The following is an 18228-nucleotide window of genomic DNA, read 5'->3' as shown; positions in this document are numbered from 1 at the left end:
CTCTGTTTGTCTATGTATTCGCACATGTATTATGTTTCCGGTTAATACAATTCTAGCATGAATAATAAACATTTATCATGATATAAGGAAATAAATAATAACTTTATTATTGCCTCTAGGGCATATTTCCTTCAGTGGGTGCCTACGCAGGTGAGGTGAGGGCAGCCCCAATTTGGATTTGGTTGAAGATTGGGTTAACCATGTTGTTCGATTCATGCAATGGTCTATCGTCCTCACCGCAAAAGCAAATTATAAGTTCATACAACTCCGGTCAATAAATAAGCAAATATATAAGTTCATAAAGCTTGAGATATCCATTGGTTGAATTTGACTCTGTCGGTTTTTGTCCTAACGTGAACACACGTCAATACTTGGTTGAAAAATTATTCTTGATGTAAGATATTTTTTCAAAATAGTGACCTAGTGATGTCTGTACTCAACGATTGTTGTTGAAAAATAGCATGCTTAGTCACGAGTGAGGATGTCCTGAACCCATTTTTTTAAAATGCATTTTAAACATGTTTTAAAATGTTAAAAAATCCAAAACAAAATTCCACACATACATCTTCACAAAATGTGTGCATGGCACAAAGTTTTTTAGTTTGCCTCCATGAAAAAGACAAATTTCAGTTCTAAATAGCATTCCACAATAATTTTTTTGTCATTTTTGCACAAGCCAAAGAAAAAGTTGTTTTCCATGAAACTTTGTGCACGGACATAGAATATGAAGATGTACACTTGCACCTTTTTTTTTCAAAATTCTCTAGCATTTAGAAATGTGTTTTTCAAAGTAGGTTTATACGTACCCAGGCTCATAACGCACACATTTCAGAACCGCTTTGCACAAGTAACACCTTCTACGGCGTTTTCCAAAAAAAAAGGTGCATGGAAAATACATATCTAACACATTATATACATATCTAATGGCTTACAGCGAGAGGACAAGTATATACTCCCTTCCTTTTAAAATAGATGACCCAACTTTATACTAACTTTATACTAAAGTTAGTACAAAGCTGAGTCATCTATTTCGAAACGGAGGGAGTACATATCTAACACACAACGTCCAAGAAAGATAAAAATGTCCTGGTGCACACTAACACATTAATGGCTTCTCGACCAAATTAAGCAGGTTCCATAAGATAAAACAGGGCTGGGTGGTGCTTAGGAGAGGTGGAAGAGACACTCCATTTACATACAGAGCTCCCAGGCTCTTACAATTACAAAGCTATTACAAAGAGGAACTGCTATTGGTTGAATGATCTCTCTAGCTCTATAGCTCTAAGCAAAAACAGAACCAACCATTGCTCGTACAGATGCCGCCACGACTCGAAAATTGACAGCGTAGTATCAACAATACACGGATTTTACAGTACAGGGATAACAGGGCTACCCGTCTAAATCATACACTAAGGGGGAAACATGCCAGAAGCGACTCTACTGCCCAGTTTACATGCGCTCAGTACGTATTTTGAGGGTTGAATCGCCTCCTCGCGTCACGCTTGTAGTAAGGCGTGTCGTCGACAGTCTTCCTCACGTACTCCATGAAAGGCTGGGGCGTGCGAGGAGAGAACTCGCCGATAGCCGGGGAGGCAGGGTCAGGCGCAGCGGCAGGCCCCGCTGCTGGTGCCGGCGCGTGCCGTGGTGGTGCCTGTCGGGCCGGTTTCTCCAGCAGCTTCATGATGACCCAGAGTGTACCTGCTGGCACGATGATGCATGTGAGGATAAGACCAAATGTGGTTAAGCCTGACGACGACGATGGCTCTGTTCTGTCTCCTGTAACATAATTAACTTCTAATTCTTCAGTCTGGCCTGCACAAGGGGAAAACAATTTAATCGAGTTAATCATCATGGAGCAATTCCTGTTGGTCAGCAAAAACTCAAATCAAATCTTAAAAATATACTATTAGGGGGAGTTTTTCATCCAAATATTAGGTGGACTTGGTATGGAAATAAGTTTTACCAATCGACAAGGTTCAAGAATCAGAACGATGTTTTTTTTAGGTCAGGAATGATGCTCATCAGACCACGAGATGCAATTTCCAGATAGCCAGTCAGCTTGTTACAAGGATATGGCCAAGAAGATGCGAAGAAGATAGAATGGCATACCAGTGGCTGGAAGAATTATAGTGACCTTGTCAGCGAAAGGTTGCCTTTTGAGTGCTTCAACCTGGAAAAGGATGGAAATCAGAATTTGTTTACAGCATTAAGCATTGATGCAAAAATGATGATTTGTCATCTGTGGCTCACCCGGTAAACAACTTGACTAGGACCACCAATGTTCTCATTTGTGTCAACAAGACTGACCGACATTAAATCTTTAGCACTCCAAAATAACTCAACATCTGGGGGAGGAATACAACTGGAGCTTTAGAAACAAACACAGCCAAAGGTAAGTTTGCAGAAATAATAGGCTTTGTAATACCAGTGTTCCCTCCAATAATGATGACGCTATGGTTGCAGCTTGGAGTCAAGTTTAACTGCATGAGATAGACAACTAAGAGTCAGTTGGAATAAACAGACGAGCTTGTGTGAGAGGTTGGGAAAGGGCGGCTACCATTCCAGGTTCTTTAATGTAAAACCCTTTGACAAACAGTGCATGTGCAGATCCGGTCACCATTGAATCTTCTTTTAGATTTGCACGAACTGAAATGTGTAAAATTCCGTCTTTTGGGTTCGACTTAACAGGCAACAGCTGTGCAGGCGAGTACGGATGAAATACACAGTATGATTTCTTCACAGCACGGTCACTCCATGGCTCAACAAACCTAAGGAGAGAAAACAGTGAGACTTCCATGTATCCCTGAACAGAATAACGAGGCACAGGTGGTCGAATGGCCATTATGGGAAACTTACCCAACAAAAGAAGGTTCGACCTTGCAGTCAAATGGGGCATTTATCTGATTCACAGAGGACTCTGTGCTATGCCCGGCTGAATCACTACTTTCAACAAGGGAATAAAAGGTTAATCTCCATGGACCACAAGTAAATCCAAGAGTATCAAAATGTAAACAGAAAAAAAGTTAGTTTACTGCATTCCTTTTAGACTGGAGGTACTAACAGTGATTATATTGTTTATAAAGACTATTATATAACACAGGAGTACTGGCCTAGTTTTCATTACAACTAAATGCTTCTCTGCCCTCTCACTCTTATGTAGCGATAATTATATTTGCTGAGTATGACCTAATGCATATCTTATGCTACCTATTTTATACATATTATGTCTGAAACCTCTAGTCTCAGATCATATTAGCAGGCAGTATCAAAAGCAGCATTATGATGACATCAGGGCCCGTTTTTGTAACATTAAAATTCTGGAATACAGAATGTCAGTTTGATATGCTTATGCTGCACCACAAACCTATGATAACCTATTGTTACATTATTCTCACATAAGATCATATCTAATTTATGATGCTAGTATAAACACCAGGACAATCTACCCAGTAGTGACTTTGAATTTGACTACATATTAATCAACACATGTGGAAGGAGTATGATGATATGAGCACTACAGACCTTAATTTCACAGAGAACTTGTATCCATCAGGTGGGGCAGCAGCATTCGTCAGAATCTCCGCAGGAGCATCAACAACTATCTGGTTCACCTTGAGCACATTGACAGTTGTTCGCAACTTCAGATTTGGGCCTTTAAAAATCACTGTACAAGGAAAGAGCTTATCAAAACCCAAAGTACTAGGAATGAACTGTGTCGAAGTTCAACAATGCATTCTACTCCCTCCATTCCATAATGTAGTGCATATAGATTTTTTGAGAAGTCAAAATTTGCAAACTTTGACCAAGTTTATATATAAAACTATTTATATCTACAATATCAAATATATAAAATATGAAACTACATCTTATGATGAATCTAATGTTTGTGAGGTTTGACTTTTTCGAAAAATATATATGCACTACATTATGGAACCGAGGGAGTACTAAGCAAATATAGGTTTTTACTTCCATACCTTCTGCTATACCTTCACCACGTGCATGTGCTTCACCAGTTATTTGATTAACATGCATAACTTTTTCATTGGTACTTAACCACTGGCCAGGTCCACGCGCATCCATGCCTACAACAACAATTGGCCATGGTTAGGAAAACAAGAAAAATTGACAAACTCAGAACATTGCACCAACTGTCTACTTCGTGCAGGATATTAAACTAAACATATTTTGCTCCCTTTCTCTAGCAACGCCTTTTGCTTTATGAATCATGTATTAACTACCAACTTCTGTGCATTTATAAAGTATTCAAAAGATCACTGCATAGCGCTAACTAGAATGCAATCACTGCATGGTGCTAACTTGGAATGCAACAAGCAAAGTGCACAAATAAGGTTAAGCACACCGAAATGATGTGACCAGAGATAATATCTGATACAATATTAAAAGATAATCACAACAACTACTAGTAAGAAAATGGATTCAGTGAACATACGGTCCCCGATAATAGTAAAGTTCAGGTGTTGGCCAGAATGAATCACCACATCTCTAGGATACATTCGCGCACCAACAGATACCTGAGAGTTAAAAAACAAGTGTTAGTCAGTATATGTCACCACTTCAATACGTACATCCGATCAAAAGAAACCATAAAAAACTGCATCTTTGTTTAGTAGGAGTATTTGTTTTGCCAGTTCAATGGCACTGCCAATTACTCCATCTGTTTCAACCCACCATGCACACAAATGCACTAAAGTAAGGGTAGATATTGCATATTTGCATTAATTCTCTTGATTTCCTCAAAGGGCACTTATCCTGAAACGTACTATTTTAAGAGCTTGGGAGATACAAGTAAACAGTCCTACATAATTATGCCTTGTAAGTTAGAATAGCAGAATAACCCACCTTTTGTACAAGTTTAAATAGCTATGCATCCTAACATATCAAACATAGGAAGAGCAGATTCAAGAATGGCAAAAAGAATCATACCATTATGAAATCTGATTTTCTGGAAGGATGGTTGATGTGCAACCTTACAAGAGCTGTCCCATGGCTTCTCGCCTTCAAAAAAGAAATATGAAGCAGTTTGCACAGAAGACTAATGAGAAATATGATCAACCAACTCATATGCTTGTCACAACTGAAATTAGCAGAACCAAGCTTCCAAGTAATAAACCCTTATAGGTTGTGCAGGTTTTTTCTTCCTTCTTTGTGATGTTGAAGGGTAAGATGTAAAAGTGGTATTCCCAACCTAAAACTTCAATCTGGATGTATTGCCTTGTGTCTACAGGAAATCCTTAACCACCTTGCACACACACAACACACCCACACCCACACACGCACACGCACACGCCACACACACACACCCCCGCGCACACACAAAATATAAGAAAAACTTAAAGCTTGGGTTTCGGGAAGCAACGCATACCTGTAGCACAAAACGTTGATGTGCGCCATATGTACCATTGACATCTCTGGGCATGACAATTGACAAAACATCAGGATAGTTTGTCTCAATCTTCACAGGTGCTACTCCAAGTGCTTCACTAAAGGTATAACCTGGTGGAAGGCAGGAAGATTAGAAATGAGTCAAAGAATTGATTAAGCATTCGATACTGGTAAATGTGTTACCTAATTCATCAGCATATTTTACATCCAGTTCAACTTTATCATTTACAGAAAGATAGGCTGTCTGGATTGATGATTCTGCAGCAGCTACCCGTACTTGTGCAACCTGAACAATAGATCACAGCATCAGCACGAATAATGCATAGAGATGTAGAAAAGGGCAATTGTTAATCACATGGTATCAGCAGTAGTTAGAACACCTAGCACATAATAATAGTTACTCCCTCCGTCCCAAAATTCTTGTCTTAGATTTGTCTAGATACGGATGTATCTAACACTAAAATGTAACTAGATACATCCGTATTTAGACAAATTTAAGACAAGAATTTTGGGACGGAGGGAGTACAAACTACTCCCTCCGTTCCTAAATATAAGTCTTTTTAGAGATTCCAACATGGACTACATACAGATGTATATAGACATATTTTAGAGTGTAGATTAACTCATTTTGCTCCATATGTAGTTCATATTGAAATCTTTAAAAGGGCTTATATTTAGGAATGAAGTGATATAAAGGAGAACTCCTTGGGTGTGATCTAGCTATGGGTTTCCTTCGGCATTGCACTAGCTTTCAGGAAGCTCTTTTGTTTTGACATGTCCAGATAGACTAATCCATGGATGAGGGAAGCACAACACAGCAATATGAATTGACAAACTAGCCCCTAATCTCATAACAGGGCAAGTAGGAATTTCCTGTTCCTCAATCATAAGAGGTGGCATCTATGGCTTCAATCGTACCAAGGAAGGTATTGAATAAGTGATGGTTCAAACGAATAGTGAAAACAGCAATAATTCCAAAATAGACATCTTGGTAGGAATATCTAGTCGTACATAACTTAAAGACTAAACAAACCAACACAAGTCTTTCTGACCTCAGCAACTCGTAGGCATGATGCTATTTCTGTTCTGCCAGTTGAGTGATCTTTTGCCTGAATACAATCAATTGCATTGCTTTCTCCAGTCCTAATTTTACTTCCATCAATAGCATTAGCATTCTGCATAGCAGGATCACTTCTACCACTGCTCCTTAACAGAGAATATCCAATAGTAGTATCCAGGCCATTTGAGTCTTGTTCTCCAAATGAATTAACGGATCTAGGTAAAAGGTCTGTGGTGGTATAAAAGGGTGGTAATAGCCATGTTATAGGAAGTCCACGTGCAAGGGGGGGATCTGGTACGACCAGGATTGTCTTGGAGGCATCATAAGATACAGATCCAGAACTGCCATGTAGCGAGAAATCACAAGTAACTGAAATGGATATCTTGGTTTTCCCTGCAGATCTGTAACAACAAAAACCAGACATTAGGGCTCACTTGTTATTCGATATAATATGTGAGAGCATTCTTTTATGTGTTCCAAACAAGACATTTGAATTATAAAAATGAAGCGTAAATAGAAACACTTGTACAATATGTTTTAAAAGAGTTGTTGACAATCTACAACTTTGAAAATTGGCATGATATCTTTTTTCTAGAAGGATGACTAATTTCCCTTTGATATGATATAAAGCCACAGAACCAAAAGAAGTCCATCAGGTTTAGGAAGGTTAGAGCATTCAACACACTCCACATAAGCAATCCAGGGACCAAGGTATATTGTTATCCAAGCAGTACCTTCCAATCACATGATTGATAAAAGCATTGCTACTTCCATTGGATAACCATGGATAGGTTTTTCCTTCTGAATAAAGACCTTGATCAAGTCACAAGTTTCATAGAAGGAAAATGGATCCCCCTGGGCAGCATATGTGACGTAAGATAAAAGTAAAAAACATTTGTGTGAAAACAAACAGGGACTAAACATTTGTATGAAAACAAACAGGGACTAAACATACCTTAGGCACGGAAGGGTAGACTGGCATGCTACAGCCAACACAAAGACGGTCACTTTGAGTACTCAATGCCATAGCCACTGGGATACCCACTTCAACTCTTCCAAAAGCTTCACAAATGACGGTGCCACCATTTGCCAAAACAGCTGCACGTACAGTCTAATGGTGCACTAGGTCAGTAACTAATATAAACCCAGAACTTAATGAAAATTGCATGCTTCAAGCTTCAAATAGAATAGATACTTCAAAAGCAAGGTGCTAAATATGTATGACCAAAATATTATAATGTAAGTTTTTGCAATGACAAAATAAAGGCACATGCATGTAATGCAGTAAAAGATGACTCAGGCTATGACTTACAGAGTTTCCTACAGTCTTTGCAGACAGCTTTCCAGTAGCACTTTGAACTTCCAACGTTCCCACGTTCAAACTTGTGTACTCAATGGAAACTCCAATCTTCGGACCACCTTTAACAGAGAGCTAGAGGAAAGAAGTACTCAGAAGCCATTTGTTCTTTACATAAGTACAACCAAATGGTAGTGATGACAACTAGAAATGCTAGCAGTATATATACGGCCTGTATTGAAAACAAAACTTGCACAGGGAACAGGGAACAGTTTGATTCTCAGTTTTTCAAGGGGGGATGCAATGCCCCCCCAAGAACATTAAAGTCTTGAGGAAATGCAATAACCACATATAGGCGACATTAATTTTAGGGGTCAAGGTAATGATTACCACAAAAGAGGCACCCGGTGTGAGGTAGATGTACTCAGGATGTATTCGCAGTGGTTTGTACACTTCCACATTTATAACCTGACTCAAAACTCTTTGCCCAGAGCGTTGCTTAGTACTAACCTGAAGATTGGAGACATAATGAGGACTGCCAGACAATAAGCATCTCAAACCAACAATATATTGATTGTCAACTTACATAAAGAGATGTTGTCCCAGTTTTTGCAGCTTTAACTGAAAATTTTGGTCCATCCAGCGACTCGCTTGGATTAACATGATCCAGAATTTCATCACCAAGATGTACCTCAATTCCCATGTACTTGTACTGCAAAGAAAGAAATTGGTAAATGGAAAGAGGTGAAAGTAATAAATACCAAGAGATCATTTTCTACCCCCAGAGGGTACCTAGCAACCTAGATCCAGCATTAGTTCTTACTCTGAGATTCACATATTTTGTGTCCCTATACTGTGCAGCACTGTACTCTGTGATGAACTTAATAACTTATACATATACAGCTTGTACTGACCGATTTTCATGCATGCTGGGCATTGAAAATGAATGCACAGTTAAGTGATATTTGAATCCAGACCACATTGACCAGTCCTAGAAACAGCAACAGTGTACATTTGGCTTTATTAAGGTGAAACGAGGAGGTGGTATTACTCCCAGATGATAGCAGCAAATTTCTGTAACAATCAAACACATGGAAGGCCAACAGGGGGCAGAAAAATGCATTCACTTGAGATGCTACAAAGTTTTGGAAAGAGAGAAGGATTATAAAAACGTGGATTGGACCTAAAAAATTACTTGAGATTTGAAGATATTAGATCTGGTATAGTTGATTGAACAGAAGCTTGCCAGTGCAACGAGAGAAGAATTAACACCAACAAATACAATCAATGGGGGGAAATTGTGCATAGTGGCACTAGCAAACCTGAGAATCTCCGAAGACTTGTCCATCTTGGGTCCCAGCTGAAATTTGAAAATCTTTTGTGGTTCCTTCCTAGAAACAAAGCAAGGTGTCAATGGAAATAAACCCCAACAAGGTTTAGCATCTGGAGAAAATAAATTTGCAACAATGAAAGCATATCACTGTACCATAATGCTGATGTGCTCTTCTGACAATATCTGAATCCAGTCAACATTTGCAACTCTAACCTGCAATAGCATATACAACATGCAAGTTGTTGTCATTTTGACAAATAGTGGGCAGAAACGAAGATTCATACGCCTGTATTGCTGCGAAATAATTTAATGAGAGTTAGCATGGCCATTAATGATGGCAGGTGTATACTACAAGTTTTATCATCTCAAGAAATATGCTAAATGGCTAAATGGGAGTGCGATAGGCGTAACAGGTCAAACATGGCAAGCAATAAAATACACTTGGTTGATACAACTCATAACTCATAAGCAAAACGAAATACTGAGAAAATCAGGGGCACAGTGGCAAAGGAATATACCAGAGAACTAGTCGATACTCTAGGAGAAAGGCCAATGTCCTGAATTGTCACGACAGCACTGCCTAAGCCTCTAGCACCAAGAATCAACTGGGAACATAGGGCCTTCCCTGGATGTTGAACTATTTGGACCACATGTGTGTCATTGGTAGAGGCATCTAGAAAGCACGTGCCACCACTGACAGCTAAGGTTTCCTGTAGCACAAATACATCAGAGCACAAGTAGAAGAAGAAAAATGATAAATTATTCTATGATGCAGAGAATTTAGAATTGCCATTACATACCTGTGCTTCACGATGGGAAACTAACAAGACATACGCTGGAGTGACTCTTAACGAAGAAACAATCTGGGTAAACCAAAAATGAGTAGACAAACATGTTAGCAAAATCAAGGAAATAATCAACCCCAAAAGAAATCTAGTATGATTTACCTGCAACTGAATAGCATCTGTGAGATTGTCATGTTCACTTGGAAGAAACATGTGTTCTTCACGGGTTTTGCTAGCAATTCTGGAAGAAAAGCCAATGACTGTAGCACGGGCAGTGCACTGGAAGTTCAAATATTGAAAAAGGTTAAATTATGCATCAGAACTTTAAACCACAGGAGGACATACTATTCTTAATTAGATCCTCAACATTCTGCAAACTACTGTACCATTGCTCATATATAGAAGTGGATTCATCAACAAAATATGAGTGCTAAGGACAAGTATCTACTTGATGTTAAATTCAACATTCAAAGCAGTTGGTGTGGACTGCAAGCCATACTAACCATTCCCGTCGAATTGTGTAGGACAAGAAACCTCTCCCAAGATGACTGTTCTAACATTTCAGCATCTTCGTCTTGATCCAAGTAAGCAAGTCCCTCACATTCAGTGACTTCCCATCTCAAGCAAAGAGAGGACGAATTGGAAAAAAATCTTCCATTTTGATGTACACCAGCAGCAGCTAGACGGATGCTTCTTCCATTTGAGATTACAACAGGAGATACTTGCAGCCTATTGGGGCTACGGTCAGCTTTACTTGCCGCTTCCAAAATATCAAGCCGGTTTTCTGTCAAAGTGTCAAAAATGGATATAAATGCCACATCTAAGCTTCACAGAATGAGACTGTAAAAGGTACTTATCAAAGGCATACAGTAATTTATGAATCATACTGGATTATCAATGAAAAAGAGCATGATCATACCATTTTCATTTGCAATCAATGTTACTGCTGATGGTAAGTCACAAACAATCGATAGCTCTGATTTGGCAACAGCAGGCACAGGATGATCCTTCCCAATCATGTTTCCGCGCGAAAACAACAGTTTCTACAGAAAAAAAATGATAAATTGAATGTATTCAGCAAGGAAGCAATGCATTAGAATTGAATCAACTGATAGCAGTATTGAAAGTGCTTACAAAGATCCCTTTGCTTTGGCAAGAAACTCGGTATAGTCCACTAGATATTTTTTGCACAGCAGTAGAGCCAATGATATAATTTTCTAGTGCGCCAACAACATCAACAGTTTCTACAAAATCAACCACTTTGTCCCACTGTTCAGGCCCTCCAAAGAGAAACACATCCATGGTTGATCCAGGAACCAAGTACAGCTCCATGGGAGAGTTGTTACCCATATTCTGAATTCCACTCTGTAATCTAGATAAGTCAACCCAGTAACCACCAAACTGGTTTCCATTTCCTGCTTGGAGTACCAGAAGAGGATAATATGCAGATACTTTTGATGTGGCCTTCAGAAAAATAGGCTCATTAAAAGTCTCAAAATAGGAATCAGACTCGGAGGAAAACGTCGCAACTATTGTGGCTCGACCAGCAGCAGATGCATTTAGAGATATCCAGGCACAAGGATTGCCATATTGTGCCGAAGAACCACTATGATGCTTTAAGGCCTCAACAGTCAAAGCCTCGGATGCATCAACAACTTCAAAAGTTTGATTCTCAGATAGTAAACTCCACCTTATAAAAGCATTAAAATAATCACATCTCGAGTACGGGTGTCCTGCAAAGAGAAACATTATGAACAGCTATTAGAAATAAATAACAGTGTTTTCAGATCACAAAATAGCCAGCCTATATCATGTTAATCACCATTAGATGTTTTAAATGCCACAGCAGCATGAAGTTGTGTTCCAACAGCCACCTCCACAGGAAAGATTGGCAATATAGCCAGTGCTGAAGGAGAGGATACTTCAATAATGATCTGTGTTATGAAGCAAACATAATGAGCTGAAAAAACTGACTTGGCAACTTGCTTAAATGAAAGACGAATGAAAACATGTAGGTGGAGTACTAAGGCCGTACAGAAGAAAGTTCACTCATAAAAGAAAAGAAAGAAACAGACCCTACGCAATCAAGTTACAACACAGTTAAAAGTACAGACCAGAGGACATGCCTATTAAGTGATTGGACCACATGACTGCATGCATAGTTGCATACACAAATAGCATATGCGAGCGTGGTGTGCTTGTGCATGAGCTAGTGCAAATAGGTATTAGATGGAAAAGATACATCAGGCAGCCGGTTAGTACGTTTTTGCATCTTTAAGAAGATGCATAGACTACTAAATAATTTGGTTCACTGGATTCTAAAAACGCAGGAATAGGAAAAACACAGAATATGATAGGAATGCATGTGCAAAGCAGAGGACTGGTAAACAAAGGAATTCTATCAACTTTGGTGTTTGGTTCATAGAAATTGGAAAAACACGGGAATCCTAATAAACACGGTCAAATCAAAGTCAAACCACACGAAAATATATAGTTAGAATGTTATTATGCCACTAAGGATCTTAGTCTCGTTCTTCGTGCATAGGTATTTGAGAAGGACCTCCTACGTTTTTCCTTTGAACTGAGATCAGAGGGAAATTTCCTTAACTATTTCCTTTATCCCATTCCTTCGAACCAAAGGCATGAATAGTATCACCATAGGAATATTTCCTATTCCTACGTTTTTCCTCCATTTTTCCTTTGAACCAAAGGAGCCCTTATTAGGTGTGCCCTCTAATTTGAAGTTTTTTGCTACACAGAAGGAAAAGTCCAGAGGAGAAAATAGTGGAAGAGAAACAAGGCATATATTATTTGACTACTAAAGCATTATTAAACAGCAGGAACAATACACATTCTCTACATAATGTTTTAACAGTAACTATACACAGCAGTAAGATTTTAGTTTACGGCTTTTGCTGGCCACAGGTGTTTGTTTGCAGAGAAGCAACAGGCCAACAATTCCCATTCTATTATAAGTCATTATTTTAATGTATTTTTGCTACTAAGATGGCATTTCAATCAAAAAAAGGCACACACAAGCAGGTGTGTTATAAAGAACAGAAAGGAAAAGTAGGCAAAGCAGTCTTTCTTAAGTTCAAAGTACAATAGTTCAACACAAAATATAGATCTCGCAGATCCCAAGCTTAGTACTAGTGCAGAATGAAATAATTAGATTTCCTAGCGAGTGACCTTTACATGTTTAAAGTAGATAAGAGTAAAGACCAGTAGTTTAGGAGAGATCAGAATAACAATATACGAAGGAGATTATATATTCACATACCTCATCAAAATTCAGGAAATCAAAGGTAGAAACTACTTTGATGACAGCTTGACCAGGCTTTTTAGCACGCACAGTATGGGAATCAGACACAGAAACAACACTTTCATCAGACGAAAATAACTTGTAGTCCTCCGGCGTCTTACCACAACCTTCAGTTGAGTACAAAAAGAATACCAGTCAAATCCATTTACAAACCAAAAGTGGGTTAAGACTGAAGATATCACGACAAACATACCTCCAACTGCCATCAGTTCGACCTCCTGATAAACTCCAGGAACCCAGGGTAGATAAATAATATTGGAGTTATCCGTTCCCTCATCCCAGGTTGCCTTCACTTTACTGCATACATTAACTTTTTGCAGCAGCTTGAGAACCTAGAATGGAATGCGCCAATCCAGCAATCAGAAACCTTTGTTGCTTAATTATGAACTGCCAACACCAATTTAATGTTCTTTGCATACAATACAAGTTAGAACCACCCCGAGAAGAAAGCTAGAAATAACATGAATATGCATGAAATGTACCTTTGCTGATCCAGATGCCTCTGCTTGGTAGGTTAAGGCAGCAACTAAATATCCTTCTCCCTGAGAAATGGGGAATAGCAATCTAGAAGTTTGCACTTCATAGGAACCTAAAGAGTTATCTGGAACCTGTGATAAGTTCCAAAGTTCCACTGTGCTGCTCTCCAATCTAAGATTGTTTTCCTGCCAACAAAAAACAAGGGTATTAAATGAACAAAATAAGATTCCATGTAGTATATGGCCAGAACAACGAATCCATAACCAAAGTGCTCAAATGGTAAAATCACTATAGCTGTTCAGGTTCATTTTCTCAACATAAAGGACGTGGTGTTCCTTCTCCATACATTCATCTATTATGCATACGCGTGTACTAAAGAATGCATGAGTACATGTATAAAGATGAGATGAACAGGATTTACAGGCATGAATACTGAAGATTGTTTGTTAACTTCATGTACAAGGGCGGATAGAAGCATGCACATGCATGCAAAATATTTGATGTGAATATTCAGTTCTGCTGACACAAGCATGCATGACTGCATTTATCCGCACGAAGCACAGGAGTGAACTTATTATGGAAAATACATCTAGAATTCAGAGGCTGGCACTTGTGGCTTGCTGATGTATTGATAAATTCGTATTCATATTAATCAGTAAAACATAGTACTTCACGCATAATTTTGAATTTTGGTGTTCATGTTAATTTCTGTGCATGGCCGGTCACCCAATTACTTCACAGAACAGAATCATGTAAATGCAGCTTTGCAGAACCAAGCCCACAGGTGTTCAAGGCCTGCCAACAGGTGCTAGTGCCTGTTGGTCAATGTTATATTTTTTTGCTAAATATTTTGGCCATAGTAAACTAAACATTGCAAGTATTACGCAAGACCTTTTATTTAGATCTAATGATCGTCTGTGCATTATTCGTGTGTCCAATAGTAAGTAACCAACAAAGAGACTAAGTAATCAAATGCATAAGATCAGATGAATAGTACCTCTGTAATAAATATCTCTCTAGCATCAAATCCCTCTGCGAAAGCTTTCGCAAGAACCATATACTTTTGACCAGGAAAAACGTACCACACTTCTGAGGATGGAATACTTGTTATCCCATGAAAATGACCAGAATCATCCATGACAGGAACTAGATAGAGGAAGAGTGTCCGTGGAATAACAACACGTAGAGATGATACTTGTTGGTGGCCAGAAACTCTTGTGTCTTCAACAACGACATCAGTAAATCCCAGACTCAAAGTATGTACAACACCCAAGGAACTATCCACTTGGGCCACCGAAGAGTTCTTCACATGCCAAAGATGGTATTGTGATGGTAAATTAACCACTAACAAAAAGGGAGAAGACCTGTTAGCTTTCATTAGCAGATATCCAATAAAAAAAGTTTTAGCAGAAGTTTTCTTAAAATTATACTAAAGGAGCATGCCACTAAACCAAAGTGCAGCATTTAAAAATGGGGATTTCAGTGCAAGCATCTAAACCAGTTTCTTTGTTTTCCATTGAATAAACATTCTGTTGTATGTAAATCGTTTATCTGCCATGGTAGCGTAACTTTTAAGTGTGGTCCTCTTCTGATGTGCTTTCATATATGACATGGCACCACAGTTTACTTTCTGATTAAACTGAAATTGGTTAAGGTACACTTAATATATGACATGACACCACACTCCACTTTCTGAATAAAATCAAACTGGTTGGTATGCTTCAATAGATAATTAGATGTCTTGTGGCAACAAAATCAACATTTAGAGAGTACCTTGGGCAATCTTTTGTCGAAAAATTTTGAGTTTGAAATTCACCAAGACACCAAGAGTTACAAGGACGGGTGATGGGGGCTCTAGCGACATAGCTTCAGCGACAGTTAAAGTGATCGTGTCACTCACATGCTCAAACTGTGGTTCAAATAACTGAGCACTAACGACCTCTTGGCCAATCCCAACACCCTTCACAACAAAGAAATCAGAACCAAGATCCTGCCAGAAGTATTACAACAGAATTCAGAACATATATTTTTATATGAAACTGAATGTTTGCTAGAGCTAAAGCGAAAACAAGATAGTGTGTAAATATATTATCATACCCTATCTTCAAGCTCAAACCGCGCATTCATCTCAACACAAAAACCACTGCAGTCACTTAAATGTGTTTCTTTCAGTGGAATATGAGCAAGATGATGGTTACTGTTATCAAGCGTCGTCGGGGTAAGCTGCCACATAAACTGCAATCCCACCAATGTCGAGAACACGTTTTCTGAATCAAAATGAAAAAATTAAGCCATACAACCCAGCATTGAAATACTATTATAAAAAGTAACCGGATGGAGAAAATGGCTAATGGAACTATGCAATTAATTATTCCACTAGCACGTTTTTAGACCAAGGAAAAGAAGCAGTAACAGTCAAGAACCAGTGTCAGGAGAAACTCAACCACAGAGGGGGGCTCATCAGTCTAAAGAATTCTAGGTTGTGCTTACCAAAACTAAATAACCAATAACTCATATACTATAATATACAATGGTGCTTATTAATCGCATGGAACAGACTTCATGAATATTTGGAATTTGGAATGATCCAACAAACAATAACATGGATGCCCCATCAGCAACGTGCAAGACTAATGCAAAACAGCAAAAGCAGTATCACAGTTTATAAAGTACTTTCAGTGAGGCATAAACAGGGCAATGGGTCTTTCTGTTGCAAGAGTGACACATGACTATTGTTCTGTTAAAGTATGGAAAGAGTATACGAAGAATAACCTTCATCATCAAAGGCATGAACACGCAATGTGGCGATTTCATCCAGGTCAATTTTAACAGAATGATGGAAAATCCTGATCCGAGAGATTTTGTCGACGAAAACTTTGCAGTGTATTGTGATTCCACTAATAATATCAGTGGCGTAGACAGAGGTCTCCTTGCGGCCACTGTAAGGGGCGATTGATGCCAAACGAGCGCTCGTTGAGCATCTGCTGCTGTCGTTGTACTCTGGCTTAACTGATATAATATCATGATGATCCAATGACCTGTAATTTTAACCTCATCAAAATGTACACTGAAACACTACCCCAATGTCCATCTAAGGGATTGGAGCATGGTCCAAAAACAGTCTCAAATCATGAAGTATCATTCTACAACTGGCTACAGAATCTTAAAACAAGTACCAAACAACCACATTGATGCGTAATCCAGATTCAAGTGCACAAGATACAGGAGCTTCAAACGGTGTAGACCACCTCAAATTTGAGCAACTTCGATGGATCAATGGTGTATGACAGAAGACAGCTACTAAATTGGGAATTAAGGTACACATGGCATGTTTCCCAGTCTGCAGTCACTAAATAAATCAAAGGTGTATGACGGAAATATAGCAAAATAGTCCAGTTAACTTGTCGATTAAGAGACTAACGAAACCACTCACTCAAAGCACACGAGACCTTCAAACCTCAAGCTAAACCGAGGAATACTACCGCTGCTGCGTCATCGCCAGGATCGGCATCGATACACCCCCAAACATGCAAGCGAGCGCACTAAACAACTCACGCGACATGAACCACCCTAATCGCAGGCCCCGGCACAGCCAGTAACCACACAGCGCCACGGATTCGCGCGGCGTAACAGAGGCAGCGGCGAGGCGCGCCGCCCCACGGACAAGAGCGAGGAGAAGAAGTAACCGAAGCGTGTGAGCGCGCGCGCGTACCAGGTGAAGCAGCCGTCCCCGCCGACGAGTCGGTACTCGACGGGCCTGGTCATGCGCGGGGGCAGCAGCACGCTGAGGTCCGCCATGTGGGGCCCGCCCGCCGCTGCCGCTGCCGCCGAGGCGCACAGCAGCGCGGAGGCGGCCACCACCAGCGCCACCGCCGCCGCCGCCGCCGCCGCGACGGCCGGCCGCGCGGCCATCGCCCGCCCGCCCACCCGAAGCCGCTGCCGGAGTAGCAAGTGAGCGAGCACGGCCGCTAAACCCTAGAGAAGAGGGAGGGGAGAAGTGGGGGTTCAAGGTGGGGAGGGAGAGCAAACCGAAGCGAAGGCAGCGGAGGGGAACGAAAGTGAGAGAGGAGGGGGGTGGTGGGTTCTGCGGCCGCTGGTCCCGGAGGTGGTGGGTCGTGTCGTCTCGGTCGCCTCGCCACCGTCCTGGGCCGGACCATTCCTTTCCAGGGCCCAAAATGGGCTTCTTCTCTCTCTCTTTCTCTCTCTCTAGTCTCTCTATACCTGCTTCTTCTATTTTCATTTTTCAGAGAGAACCTAAAAAAACAACGAGAACAGGTCAAAAGGCACAACAGCCACGTTCCATCCTTCGTCCTCTCATCAAGAAATAAAATAAAGTAACTGATAAGTAGAAGACAGGCATGATTTGATCAGATTAAGCATGAGGAGAATTTAAAAAAAATGGGAATGTTTCATATTGAGCATGAGGAGCATACATAGAAAATCATATAGGCCATGTTTGGTTCAGTTTTTATCAACGGATTTCGTTGGCGCGCAGCAGAATATGAACCAAAAGGCGAACCTAGCAGAATCCGATTCCAGAAATCCGCTGCC

At 40.0% G+C, this 18228-nt stretch overlaps 1 protein-coding gene across 1 annotated transcript; it reads right to left on the bottom strand.

Annotated features, from left to right (window-relative positions):
• Nucleotides 1-1158: 1158 nt before the first annotated feature.
• Nucleotides 1159-17747, bottom strand: LOC125510477 (nuclear pore complex protein GP210). Its single transcript, XM_048675670.1, is given in 36 exon segments — nt 1159-1812; nt 2110-2170; nt 2251-2345; nt 2426-2480; nt 2558-2768; nt 2857-2940; nt 3523-3664; nt 3975-4082; nt 4451-4532; nt 4945-5016; nt 5384-5514; nt 5587-5689; nt 6456-6864; nt 7198-7288; nt 7291-7318; nt 7419-7574; nt 7776-7895; nt 8151-8270; nt 8347-8472; nt 9083-9151; nt 9247-9306; nt 9612-9803; nt 9894-9956; nt 10041-10157; nt 10382-10662; nt 10798-10921; nt 11013-11611; nt 11701-11812; nt 13159-13307; nt 13394-13532; nt 13683-13862; nt 14675-15021; nt 15451-15667; nt 15775-15944; nt 16450-16715; nt 17390-17747. Coding segments are annotated over 36 exon segments (5832 nt in total). The 5' UTR covers nt 17590-17747; the 3' UTR covers nt 1159-1459.
• Nucleotides 17748-18228: the final 481 nt, after the last annotated feature.

The sequence above is a fragment of the Triticum urartu genome, chromosome 5, assembly GCF_003073215.2.
Source record: "Triticum urartu cultivar G1812 chromosome 5, Tu2.1, whole genome shotgun sequence".
NCBI classification, from domain to species: Eukaryota; Viridiplantae; Streptophyta; class Magnoliopsida; order Poales; family Poaceae; genus Triticum; species Triticum urartu.
This window is presented reverse-complemented; position numbering and strand designations above follow the sequence as displayed.